This window comes from Chenopodium album, chromosome 22, assembly GCF_948465745.1.
Source record: "Chenopodium album chromosome 22, dcCheAlbu1.1, whole genome shotgun sequence".
Taxonomy (NCBI): domain Eukaryota; kingdom Viridiplantae; phylum Streptophyta; class Magnoliopsida; order Caryophyllales; family Amaranthaceae; genus Chenopodium; species Chenopodium album.
Window position 1 is genome coordinate 37017288 of NC_137855.1, and position 13484 is coordinate 37030771.

The 13484-nt window shown below is 31.5% G+C and overlaps 1 protein-coding gene across 1 annotated transcript; it reads right to left on the bottom strand.

The window, feature by feature from the left end:
• Positions 1 to 1661: 1661 nt before the first annotated feature.
• Positions 1662 to 11546, bottom strand: LOC145605066 (chalcone--flavanone isomerase-like). The gene is made up of 4 exons (XM_081661081.1): positions 11360 to 11546; positions 8299 to 8457; positions 2255 to 2478; positions 1662 to 2128 (listed from the first exon to the last, which is right to left on the bottom strand). The coding sequence occupies exons 1-4, from the start codon at positions 11463 to 11465 to the stop codon at positions 1868 to 1870; spliced, it is 750 nt and encodes a 249-aa protein (XP_081517207.1). The 5' UTR covers positions 11466 to 11546; the 3' UTR covers positions 1662 to 1867.
• Positions 11547 to 13484: the final 1938 nt, after the last annotated feature.

Below are 13484 nucleotides of genomic sequence, written 5' to 3' on the forward strand. Positions count from 1 at the left end.
TTCTTATTTACTTCAGTTCACTTTAAGTTCAGTTCAGTTCAACTCAGCTCCAATCTTCAATTCATCTCCTAACTTCCCTCTCTCATAAAATATTCAGCCCAATTCAGTTCAGTTCAGCAGCAATCAGTTCAGTTCTAATCAGTTCAGTTCAGCTCACTTCAGTAAATGAGAACATACCCTACGTCTAAAGGTGGGCATGGGTCGTGCCAGCACGCGGGCGGCACGAGCCCGGCACGAAATTGGCACGGCTCAGCACGCGCAAGTGGCATGGCCCGACCGTGAACAAATTAAAAAAAAAACAGGCACGACACGGGTTTGGGTGGAACGGTCACTAGGCTCGTGGCAATTGGCACGACCATCAGCACGACACAATTTTTAATTATAGTACGATTTTTATTCACCAATTATTGAACTACGATTTTTAATTATCATTATAAATTAATGTATTATGGATTTTTCGTACCGGCATATAATAAAATAAGTTACTAATCAATTATTGTGTTATCGGCTTATCGCACTCGTAAATTTTTAAATTATATGCATTGTTGCTTTTCGCTAAAAGTATACGGAGCAATAGAATAAAACAAAAACATAAACGTAAATTAATTAAATTATTTAAACATACTCATTTTTAAAGTTGTTCAAAAAAATATATACATTGATTTTTTTATATTTGAAAAAAATTCTGAAAAAGCCGGGCGACCCGCTTCCCGACACGGTACGACCCGCCGGGCCGTGTGGTGGGCTAGGGTGTGCCAAAAGGTGGCACAGCACGGCACGGCTCGACACGAGCCACGGCCAGGCACGTCCCACGGTGGTCCGGCACGACACGACAAGATGGCCAACTCTAGGCCTAACAATAAAACTTCACCCAAAACATACTACATTTATTTTTTTGATGCCAAAAACATACTACACTTATGAGGTTACACTAGGTTGATTAGTCTGAAAGGTAATTTTGGTTTAACAATACGATGCCATGGGATCTCTAATCTAGTATTTGTGTTGTTCATGACCTTTTTTCAATATGATTGGATCTATAATAAGTTTACTTTTAGGCCCTGTTCAAATTTATTGAACTGAATTAATTGAAGCTGAACTGAATTAAACTGAGCTGAAATAAATATTTTATGAGAGAGGAAAATTAGGAGGTGAACTGAATTAAACTAAACTAAAGTGAAATTAAGTAAATGTGAACAGACCCTTAATGTATGTAGTAAATCAATTAAAAAAGAGTTGTTTTTAGTTCTTAGAGCTCTTTTGACAATAAGAGTTTGTACTTTGGAGTAGACTGATGTTGACCCTTATAGCAATTTTTATTTTCACAATATAGATTGATTCATTGATAAAAAGTTCTTTCTTGCAAATGTATAAAAAATTAAATCAGATAAAATCCATATTTAAGATACAATTATTGTTGCATATTCAATATTTTTCTTTTTGTTATCCTTTTAGCGACTTCTAAAGCTTCTTCAAAACTTAGACAAAATAGAGAGCAAGGGTTCAAAGACGAAAACGTTATACTTCCTTTTTTTTTCTTTTGTTTTTAATTTTTTATTATCACGCACGTTTGCCAACGCATGTTTTTAATGCTTAATAACTTTAATTATCAACATTGTAAAATTGTAAAAAGTGGATATTAATAAAATACATATAGACGATTCAAACAAAATCCCACATGATTATATTTTATCGTATCTATAAATCACAAAAGAGAGTCAAAGTAATATGTGAATAGTGTAAAAGTCGAACGGTGTCAACTAAAAAAACAAAGGGAGTATTTTATTTTAGCAACGCAAGTACAACTTCATGGATACTACAATGAGGCAGCTTATATTCATCAATATGTAGCATAAACTACATCTCTTTATGATTTTATGTCCTCTCGTCCGGACAATTCTTCAGTATCCACCTTTGCACTCTTCTCATTTTCAACTCCAACTGTTGCATTTGCTTCTGCATTCTCTGAATTCAACAATCCTGAAACTCTAGCAGCAATACATTGCTTCGCTTCAGGAGAAACACCATGTTTGCCGATGATGGTTTCTAACACAGTCTCCGACAAGTTTTTGTTCTCTATCACAGCACTTCCGATACTTGGAATGCTATCGTGCTTGGAAAATCCTATCTGTACAACACAAGGTATTCAAAGCACACACCAATTTGAGTTACGTTATAGAGTAAAACATCGACAATCTTGATATTTACTGTTTGAACTAAATTACTTTTTTCGAACATAAGATTTGAAACTAACCGTAAGAGATCCATGAGGTGATTGTGTAAACAAAATAGAGTGTCCTGGTGGAAATTTCTCATCCTTAAAGGTCTCAAGGAATTTTTCGACGGCCTTGGCTTCTTCATCGGTATCTATACCGATGGCCTTCCAAAATGCAACACAGTTTTCAATCACCTTTTCTGAATATTGTTGTCCCGTTAATGGCACAATCATGGTAACTTGAGTAAATTTCTCAAATGGACCTACAATTTGTTTGCAAGCATCAAGTTAATTTAATTCTACACTATTATTAAGGTGTAATAAAATCGCTACCACGTACCAAGGCGAAATGTTTACAAGCGTCAAAAGTTTATCGCTAACACCAAGGCTAACTGTTTGCAAGCATCTATACTTAGGGCCTGTTCTCATCAGATAATTTTCAATTCAGTTAAGTTTCAATAAGGTCAGTTCAGTTCAGATCTTAATGTTCTTCTCTCATAAATTATTAAGTTCAGTTCATTCCAGCTCCAATAAGTCAGTCAATCAGAACATGCCCTTAGTATTTAAAAACTCAAACTATAATACACATATGTCTCCATTATCATATATTATCTTTTTCAACTCAACTAGTTATTGGCGCGGGCGATGCCCCGGTCATTATAAATTTATTACTTTAATCGAACTATATATATTTTGGCTTGTTTGTCATTGAGAGATTAAGTGGTTTTTTTTTTATTTTTTTTTATTTTTATTTATTTATTTTTATGATAGCTTAAGTAGTTTGTTGCTTGTATGAGTTGGTTTGATTATAAGAATAATTTTTTTACATTAAAATAATCATAAAAATATGATAAATCAAATCATTATAAATTTGATGTCAAAATATATACGACTACATATAATGCACAAAAATCTTTTACTCTATGATTACAATTTTATGAGTTAATGCACAAAATAAAAATGGATCGGAGTAATGTTTAATTTCTTACAAACTTTATTATTATGTAATTATTAAGGAGTTATAGTCCAATTCAAGGGAAATTGTCATGCTATGCATATGAAGAGTTTATCAATTAAATTTAATATTAATACATGAAAGTTAATGCATAGAGTTTTTCAATAATTAATGCTATGGTATGATTTGGCGACGACACATCATATGCCAAATGGCAAAATTGTTGACACATGGCAGAACATCATGTATTGCCATGAGTTTTAATATATATATACAAGTTATATTGGCCCGGGCGATGCCCCGGGTCATTATAAATTTATTACTTTAATCGATCTATATATATTTTGGCTTGTTTGTCATTGAGAGATTAAGTGATGGTTTTTTTTTTTTTTTTTATTTTATTTAATATGATAGCTTAAGTAGTTTGTTGCTTGTATGAGTTGGTTTGATTATAAGAATAATTTTTTTACATTAAAATAATCATAAAAATATGATAAATCAAATTTTTATAAATTTGATGTCAAAATATATACGACTCCATAATGCACAAAAATCTTTTACTCTATGATTACAATTTTATGAGTTAATGCACAAAATAAAAATGGAGTAATGTTTAATTTCTTACAAACTTTATTGTTATGTAATTATTAAGGAGTTATAGTCCAATTCAAGGGAAATTGTCATGCCATGCATATGAAGAGTTTATCAATTAAATTTAATATTAATACATGAAAGTTAATGCATAGAGTTTTTCAATAATTAATGCTATGGTATGATTTGGCGACGACACATCATATGCCAAATGGCAAAATTGTTGACACATGGCAAAACATCATGTCTTGCCATGAGTTTTAATATATATATATATATATTGAATATTGAATTGAATATTGATGTGCCAAGTGTTTACTATTTCAATCCAATGTGCCACATGTTTACTATTCCAATTTAATGTGTCACGTGTGTACTATTCGCTTTTCAATTTAACATCAAATAAAGTAAAAGTAATGAAATAATTAACAATTACAAAAATTATAATTAAAAATTTATAAAGCTACGTACGTAGTAATTGTATGAAAATTCTACAATGTCATTCTTCAAAAAGGACACCACAACTTGCTGACATGGCGATATTTGATTGGTCCGTATTTAGTATTTTTATTTTAATTTTGAATTATTTTAATGTCCATAATGTATTAAAATTTTATTTATATTATGTATTATTTTTTTTAGAAATAAATAATTATAAATTATGAAAACCTATTTATACATTAGTAATAAATTTTTGAAAATAACTTCAGTATAATTAAAAATAACAATCATTTTCTTTCAAAAAAAAAAAAAAAAAATAACAATCATTTAAAAACAAAGAAAATTCACAAAATTAATTAATTTCACCATTGTTCGTTCATCCCAAATTCATTGAATGTATTCTCAATACCCTTGCCAATACAATTTTAATATATTGTTCGTTCATCCCAATTTTTGGATCCTTAAACCATGTCCATAATGAATTTTAACGAACAATGAAGTACCGCCTGAAACCTTCTTAAAATTGACCAAAATCGATCCTTAAACCATCGCCAAACTGTGAACTGTCGAAGAACTGCAACGCCGGAAAGCCTATGTTGTTGCCTGAACCACCTGTAGATTCGCCTGAAAACCGCAGCCCTAATTCTAGCTGCACCAATAATCGAGAAAACCACCAGGAAAACGCCACCCAAAATTCGCCAGAAACTTGAGCCGCCGCGGTGGACCCTTTGCCGGACCTGTATGGCTGTATGCGCCGGAAAAGCCGCCGGAACTTGCACCCTAATCGCTGCAGCCTAATTGCCCATGATTGTACGGAATAGAGATTATAAAAAAAAAAAATTCCATGAACAATGTAGAACGATGAAGATGAAGAACATATTTTATTTTAAAAATTTTAATTATAATTTATTTGAAAATGATTTTTTAAAAAAATAGATTTTAAATATTATAATTATGTATTCTTTACAAAAATATGCTATTTACAATTATACATATATTATAATACATTTTACCTTTAAAAAATAAAGGAAAAATTGACGAATCATAACATGCCATGTCATAATGTTATGGTGCCTTTTTTTGAAAAATGACATAGTAGAAACATCCGTAATTGTATATTATTACACAAAATAAATAATGGTCGTTACAGACTTTTGCATAGTTCATCTTCTATCTCATTGAGGTGATTCTTCCGCTCCCTTTACAACAATTAGTTCCTAAATTAATGTTCAATTCAATCTTTAATTTACAATAACCATTCATCTTCTCTTCTAATTTATGCCTCAGTCAGTCAGTCTTTTCCTTCTTTAGTACGTACCCTACTAGCTTTCAATTCAATACTCCAAAAATTAAACTTCGTAATCAATATTTTAAGTTACATTTTCATTCATCCACAATTACTTATTGGAATTCTCTCTCTTATCGAGATTCTAACTCTATAAAATAGAGACACATCATCATATTCATTCATATGCATGTTCTGATTGGGAGAGTTACTTTAATCTTTTGAGTTTGTTTATTTATGTACTGATATTGATATTCTTATCTATCTATATATTGCTTCTAGCTTTTACTTAGTTTGAATTCAATCAAGTTTAATTATGATTTTTCGCAGTGTTTTCTTGGTTAATGAGGTTGTTGAGACTGTTTATACAATTTTGCATGTTTAATTTGAATTACTTTCCTTATTTTTAGATGTTTTACTCGCCTTTATATGTTATTGGGACTTTGGGTAGAGTACTCAGTTAGTAAAGCACGATTTTTACAATTGTTTATGAAGTAGATCCCAATTGGAATGGTTTACTTTAGATTTGCAATTATTGTAATGTAGATTATGTAATCTGAGAGGTTTCAAGTTTAGCCCATTAGAATGGATGGCGATTTTGACGTAGTTGATCCAAAATTCTAAACTATGAAGTATGCACGAAGAAATGGACAAAGAGACGTTTAGCAGAGAATAAACTAGCCAAAAAAAAAAAAAAAAAAAAATCAATTTCAACAATCTTATACAAATTTACTCCAGCAATGTCTTTTAACATTAGCTATTTGTTTTATTAGTTTCACTGTTGCGTTTGCATACTTCACTGTTATAAAATATTTTAGACTTAGATGCCCTCAAAATGATTTTATAACAATCATGTGTTAACATAGATGTTGCTCATAGTCTCAAACTAATTGACTAATTGTCATCTCACAACATCATTTTCAAACGTTACGTAACCTTGATATCTTAAAGTATAAATCTTTACAAGTTTTAATTTTACATATAATAAGCCCGTACATTGAATGGGCCAAAGAACTACGGAGTAATTTTATTAATTTACCACTCCCTTTGTCTCTATTGATTTGTTTGCCCCATCAGCAAAATATGCTTTATTAAGAATTGAACCAAAGTTTGCAAGTGGATTGGGGGTATCCTTGTCTTTTACAATTTTATGAGTGTGTGCAAGTGAGATTGATGGTGGGAACATATTACCAAAATAAGGAAATGAAGCAATATTTAAAAGATACTGTGTCTAAAGTTAAAATATAAGGCAAACAAATAGGGACAGATTAAATACACTCCTAACGTGTAACAAATAAAACCAAGACAACTAAAACATGGAATTTTTAAAAAGTCTTAATTCAAATATTATAATCAAGAAAGATATGGAGTGGAGTACAAAGTTTTAAAAGCACACTATTAAATTCAGTGGCGAATTCAGGATTTTCGAACTTATGAGTTACCATCAATAATTGATCGCTTGTTTCAACCCAAAAATTATATAGAAAAAATTATATTTCACCAAAATGATTTCAATCCAAAAATAGGACATAAATATACATACTATAAAAATATTACATTAAACTAGCTTTATGATTTTTTTTACTCAATTTGTTTTGTGGGAAAATAATAAAATTAGTTGCACAATATAGTGTAAATAGAAATAAGAATTATTAAAAAAAGGTGAGATAACCATTTTTTTTAAATAACAAAAATATTTCATTAATTAAAAGTCATACGACATCTGCAATAGAGATTCGACGTTAACAAATACATAAGATATTGAATCAAAAAGAATTATCCTTCATAAAAACTACGATCGTCGAGTAAATCTTGCAATGCAAAGCATCTCCCGTTTATATCGTTGAAAATTATAGCCTTGTTGGAGAGACAATCTAACGATCCTTTGTAGCCGTGAGGATGTTTCCTTTTTTTCATCTGTCCGTATTCAAAAACTTGATAACTTTTTCATCAACGAAATAATTTCACGACAATCCATTAGATCTACTACCATGGATTCAAAACTAAGAAATTTCTCCCTCAAAAAGAGGAGATAAACTTTGTCTTTCGAAGGAGGTTGAAAAACCCTTGTCTTTCGAAGGAGATCGGAAACCCTTTCTTTCGAAGGAGAAAAGTTTCTCCCAAAAGGAGGAAGCATTATTATAAACCTAAAAAAAATTATAAAGAAACAAGGATTGGGGCTTTCCACCGATTAAAATCGATGGAAGCTCTTTCAAAATTCAACAATGAAAGCTAGGGTTTTGGAGAGAGAAAGGATGATAGAGAGGAAGATTTTTTTTAAGTGTGAGATAACTAAAGAGACCTATTATTAAATATAACAGGTCTCTTTAATGAAAGATGAAAGCGCAACATGGTAACAGGTCTCTTTGATATTTTAAAAAATGACGTGGTGGCAATAGTAGCAACAAAGAGACCGCCTATCTCATATTTTAATAGGCGGTCTCTTTGATATTTTAAAAAAATTGACAGTAGTCTAAACTCAAATAGAAGCAACCTGCCGTGTCAACATGCAAACCACCTCAACCACGATAAAGAGCACATTTTTTATAACCTTAACTGTGTTGGTTTTGTAATTTTATACCCGAGTGTAAAACTAATATTAGCTAGTGATCATTAATACCCCTCCGTCCCTAAATTACATTCATACTTTCCTCTATTATGTGAGAAATAAATGCTAGATAAAGGAATGTAATTTAGGGACGGAGGGAGTATATATTTATCAAATTTAGCTAATGGATGACTATTTTATAGCATACTTGTGAAGCAAAATTTTAACATAAAATTGAGTAATTAAAGTGAAATATAAGTTACCTGTAACAATATCACGGAAAAATTCAACAGATTCGACCAACTCAGTAGAGGTTTTACCCTTCCACTTACTAGCCAAAGCTGAAATTGCAGTGTCCTCCAAGTATACTCCAATTGCTGTGAACTTCACAAAATTCCCTTCTATTTCTAATCCTCTTACCCCTGCACAAGTATATATTAAATTATTAATTAACCGTATAAACATCACAAGTCTGTTTCAACGTGTTTTATATTCCGCACTAGGAAGTAGTTACAGGTTGATTCAAATATATAAAATTAGTTAGTTAAATTTATATATATAGGGTCTGTTCTTTTCAGATTATTTTCAGTCAGTTCAGTTCAATTCAGCTCAGTTCAATCAATCAGAATAGACCTTGTAGCTTAGTTATAATGAAATCAAATGTGTCCATTTTTCGGGAATGAAGAGTGTATCAAATATGGACAAAAATGTAATATTAATTGTAAATACAAGTCTTTTCTTTTGAAAACGATGGTATAAGGAGCTTTTTCTAAATTAGCGGATTGGGCCAAATCACCTCTTTCTAACTACTAGATCAATAAGTTGGCTTGATATCTTTGGTTAAGTACATTAAGAAGCTTGAAACAACGTACATTAAGAAGCTTATAGTGCATTCTATAAGTAACATTTCTCGAGCTTTTAATAAGCTTAAAATCAAATTAAATTCAATATAAATGCTAGCCATTTTTTATTATTTTTAACTACATCAATAATTTGACAAAAAATCAAGTGAACAACAAAGTCAAAATCACTATGCAAATAAATTTCTTATTATAGAACATAATACAAGTATTTCTTTTTTTTTTTTTTTTTTTTGTGAAAGAATTAATCAATCAATAATCAATAATCATCAATAATTTAATACTAAAATAGACACTAGGAGTAACACGTGTCACATCCTGGTGCTATTTTTCCCTCCAAAACTCCCCTTCCCTTTTTAACCCGTTTTTTTTTTTTTTTGTTAATTTTATATTCTATAATAATATTATTTCAAATCTTTTATATTATCTTTAAGGCAAATTTATATTCCTTTTTGTTTGGTGTTCATAATTATTTTATATGCATTTACCTAAATAATCATTTCAACTCCTTTGTAATTATCTTTTAAATGAAGTATTATTAGATTTTGCCAATAAAGTAATAAAAAATTGAATTATATAATAGATGTTATAGAAAATACTTTAAAACATCATTTAATTTGTTTTTTTTCCCAAATACCTCAACTAGCTAATATATAATTCCTTTTCGGTTTACTTATATATTTAATTTAATTACAATTTTGTTACTAAAATTATCCTACTATACATACATATTATCACAAATTAAGGATTTGTAGAGTACAGTATAGACGTATATCTATAAAATAAAAGTTGTGTTTGACAAATGATTTTTTATAGATATTAAAGGGGATATAGTATTTGTAATTTTGTGTATGTTTGTACTTTTGTTAATAGTTTTAGTGGAGATTTTAGTTTGTTATTTGATTGATTTTTTATGTTTATTAAAAATGCATTTATTGAGAGGGAAAATGGAAAAGAAAAATTCAACCTTTGCACTTTTTTCTCCTAAAAATCCAACCTTCATTATATTCCTAAAAAATCCAACCTTTAATTTATACCCCATTTTCTCCAACAGATCAATTTGACCTTTAACCTATTAAACATACTAGTTTTTTTTTTCTCTCACCTTCCCTTCTCACTCATCTCTCCTCAAATAACGAAACAACACTGCAGCTACGCTTGAGCCACCAATTCCGCCACCACACAACAACCCACCTCGCAGCCCCTGCTCGCCTCCCCACCTAGCCACCTCCCCACCGTCACCACCTCAACTGCCACCCTACCAAATAAAACCAAACCACCACCACCTCACCTTTACCCCAAGCCGAAACCACCAAACAAACCACCTCTATTGTTCTTCCGGTGAGAATCCACCTAAAAAACCCCACAATTTGAACCCATTCCTCTATTTTTCGAACCAATCCAGAAGATTTGTTCAAATGTCGCCCTCTAACGAACGCAAATTTGTGCTCAATTTGGTAGTGGGTTTTGTGGGTTTGTAGGTGGTGATTTTTGTAGGATTTTGTGGGTGGTGGCTTGTGGGATTTCGTGGGTTTTGTTGGTTTGTAGGTGGTGCTTTTTGTGGGATTTCATGGGTTTGTAGGTAGCGGGATTTATGGTTTGTGGTGCAGTGTGGTGGTTGTCAAAAATTTGAATTTAAAAGAGGTGTGGTGGTGATGGTTGTTGTTTGGTGATTGTGGGTGGTGATCAAGTGGTGATTATGGGTGGTGAATTGGTGCGGGTAGCGAATGGTCTCGGTTTAGGTTGGTGGTTATTTGGTGTTGTGGGTTATGCGTGCGGGTGTTGTGGGTTGTGATCGTGGGTGGCAAGGGGAATGGGGTTGCTGTGTTTCGGTTGGCGGTGGGCCGGGAATGGGGTTGCTGTGTTTCGGTTGGCGGTGGGCCAGGAATGGGGTTGCTGTGTTCTGGTGGCCGGTGGGGAAACTGTGGCCAACATAAGGAGGGTGGGGCTGGGTTTTCTGATTTTTTTATTAATAATTAAAAAATAATTAACCAATTAATGGCTGACACGTGGCACATAACTTACAACGATCGGTCACCAGGTAATGGATCTGTTGGTGAAGATGGGATATAAAGGTTGGATTTTTGAGGAATATTAGAAGAAAAAAGCGCAAAGGTTGGATATATTTTCCATTTTTCCTTATTAATAAGTATGTTGTTAATATGGCCACTAGACCTGATCAAACCAAGTCCCGCCTGAAAATTTCTCGGATTTGGGCAGCCTAAAAAATCCATTACTAGATAATTTTTTGCTTTGTCTATTGATATAGATTATGACATTATAATTTCCATATATTTGATTGGTATGTTTTATCAAATTTTATTTGTTGAATATAATTAATTTTCTTATAAAAATAAGAATTACCGTACATGGCACGGGTCTTAAACTAGTAATATTTCTATTACTATATTAATGTTGTTTGAACAAAACTAAATATAGATTTTACAGGCGTAGGATAACTAACCTGCGCCACCGAGGAAAAACGACTTGTCGGAACCCGGAGCCATCACTGTTGGCGGGAAGACGTAATCCTCCACCTTGACTTCGGTGACAGGCGTTGACGTAGCCATTTTTGACAGACCAATAAGATTAGATTATTGATATTATCAAGGGTGAGACGAGAGAGATTTAAGATATTTCTATCTTCTTAAGTAGAGCAATATGGAGTGCAACCGCATTTATAGCTACTAGTAGGGTGGTAATGGGAAGAAAGTCACAGTCAATGCTATATTGGAATCTTGAAAAAAAAAATGTACATTTGTATAAAATAAAGTACTCGTAAGCAACAAAATGTTTCACTTATAATTATATCTAGGCTATGTTGGAGAAAAGCTGAAAGTTGAAAGATGAAGCTGATTATGTTAACTGATTTTGACTAGTTGATTGTATTAACTGATGTGACATTTTGACTAACTTATTTTATTAGCTTACTAGTTTTTGGCCCCATGCAATGCACGAGTTTATAAATTATGATTTAATAATAATAATAGTTAATTGAAATAGAGTTAATTAAAATTAAATGACTTTTGTAACACTTAATTATTTTTGTCCTTTTTGAAATTTGAATTTATTTTTTTTTTTTTTGAAATTTGAATTTATTAATCCTTTAGAAGAATTTATAATATAAATTTTTTTTTTAAAAAAAAAGTAGAGTATTGTGGAGGGAAATTTTTTCACAAAATCATGCCAAGTGTCCCTCCGGTGATTATTTTAATATATTGTATAGATTGTAGAAAAGTGTTTAATAATTGTTTAAAGTTGATTATGTGAAATGACCAATTAGCTAAGTGTTTCATAAATTGATTCCCTTCTAGGCTTCTATTATATCTTTGTATAAATTGAGCTTTTCGGGCCAATAATTTTTAAAAATATTACTGCAATTGTGGTAAAGTTAGCTTTATCATCTTGTCAAAAAAAAAAAAAAAAAAAAAAAAAAAAAAAAGAGCTTTATCATATGCGAAATTTAATTTGTGAATTGATTCCTCCCTATTATATTTTTGTATAAAGTTAGCTTTATCATATGCGAAATTTAGTGAATTCGTGAATTGATGCTTGGTTTCTTCTGCTCCACTCGTTACACAACCCCTAACCCCATCCACCGAGATAATCAATAAAATAGGCAATACAGAACAAATGGCAAAATGCACAACATCCCACAATCATATTATATAATACAATTACAAAGGCACAAAATTAGGGCTACTCTTATATACACGTAAATCACAATGCAAAAATTACTTCATTGGAAATAAATGTACGATCGAAATCATATATAGTTGTGTAAGCCCTCTACTTGGATTTTGATATACTATTGAGGGTAATTTTAACATGTGAAATCTATTGAGGGTAATTTTAACCAAAATACATCTCTTAATCGATCAACAAAGATTTTATTTTGTAATTGAATTAAATTTGTGGTGCCATTAGTATTTGAAATTCAATAGCTTAGGTATCTCTAAGTCAGTTGGTGGTAGCATGCATTTTGCATTAAGGCAGTACATAACGCCTATAGCACTCCAAGGCTCTAATTTAAGTTGCGTAAGACACTACTATTATTATGTACAATGTTGTTGCAATAGACATTTAAGGTGGACGAGTGGTTAGCTAGCGGCATATATATATTATAGATTTATAGTCTTATAGATGCATATTGTGTACATTTATTCATATCAATGTGATATTGTGACTTCCAACAAAGACATATACATTACATATACTTCGTATAATCTACTGAGTACTAAAAGTGTGGGTTCATGCATCTTCCAACAATCTTATGAGTCCCTTTCAGAGCATGCTATGTTGTAGTGGTGTGGCACTGTAGCCTGTAAGAGTGTGATTCCAAAGGCGATACTGTGATAGGGACAACATTTTTTGTGAAATTAGCAATACCTATGCCCCGTTGATTTGCTCAATAGAGCAAGTAGTGGAAAAATTTTAGGCTAATTTAGAGCATGTTCGGTAAAAGTAGTTGCTGTGCTAGCTATAAACTGAGGTAGTGTAATAGATTTTGGTTGTCATATAGTGATTGTTGGAGTATAAGTGTGTGAAAGTGATTGGTAAGAACGGTATTAAAATAGTAAACAAAAATG

Coding starts and splice junctions, on each gene's coding strand:
- LOC145605066 (XM_081661081.1), bottom strand. CDS start 11,465: ATGGCTACGTCAACGCCTGTCACCGAAGTCAAGGTGGAGGATTACGTC. Junction 8,458..11,359: donor GTTTTTCCTCGGTGGCGCAG/GTTAGTTATCCT, acceptor ATACTTGTGCAG/GGGTAAGAGGATTAGAAATA. Junction 2,479..8,298: donor TTTCCGTGATATTGTTACAG/GTAACTTATATT, acceptor AACAAATTGTAG/GTCCATTTGAGAAATTTACT.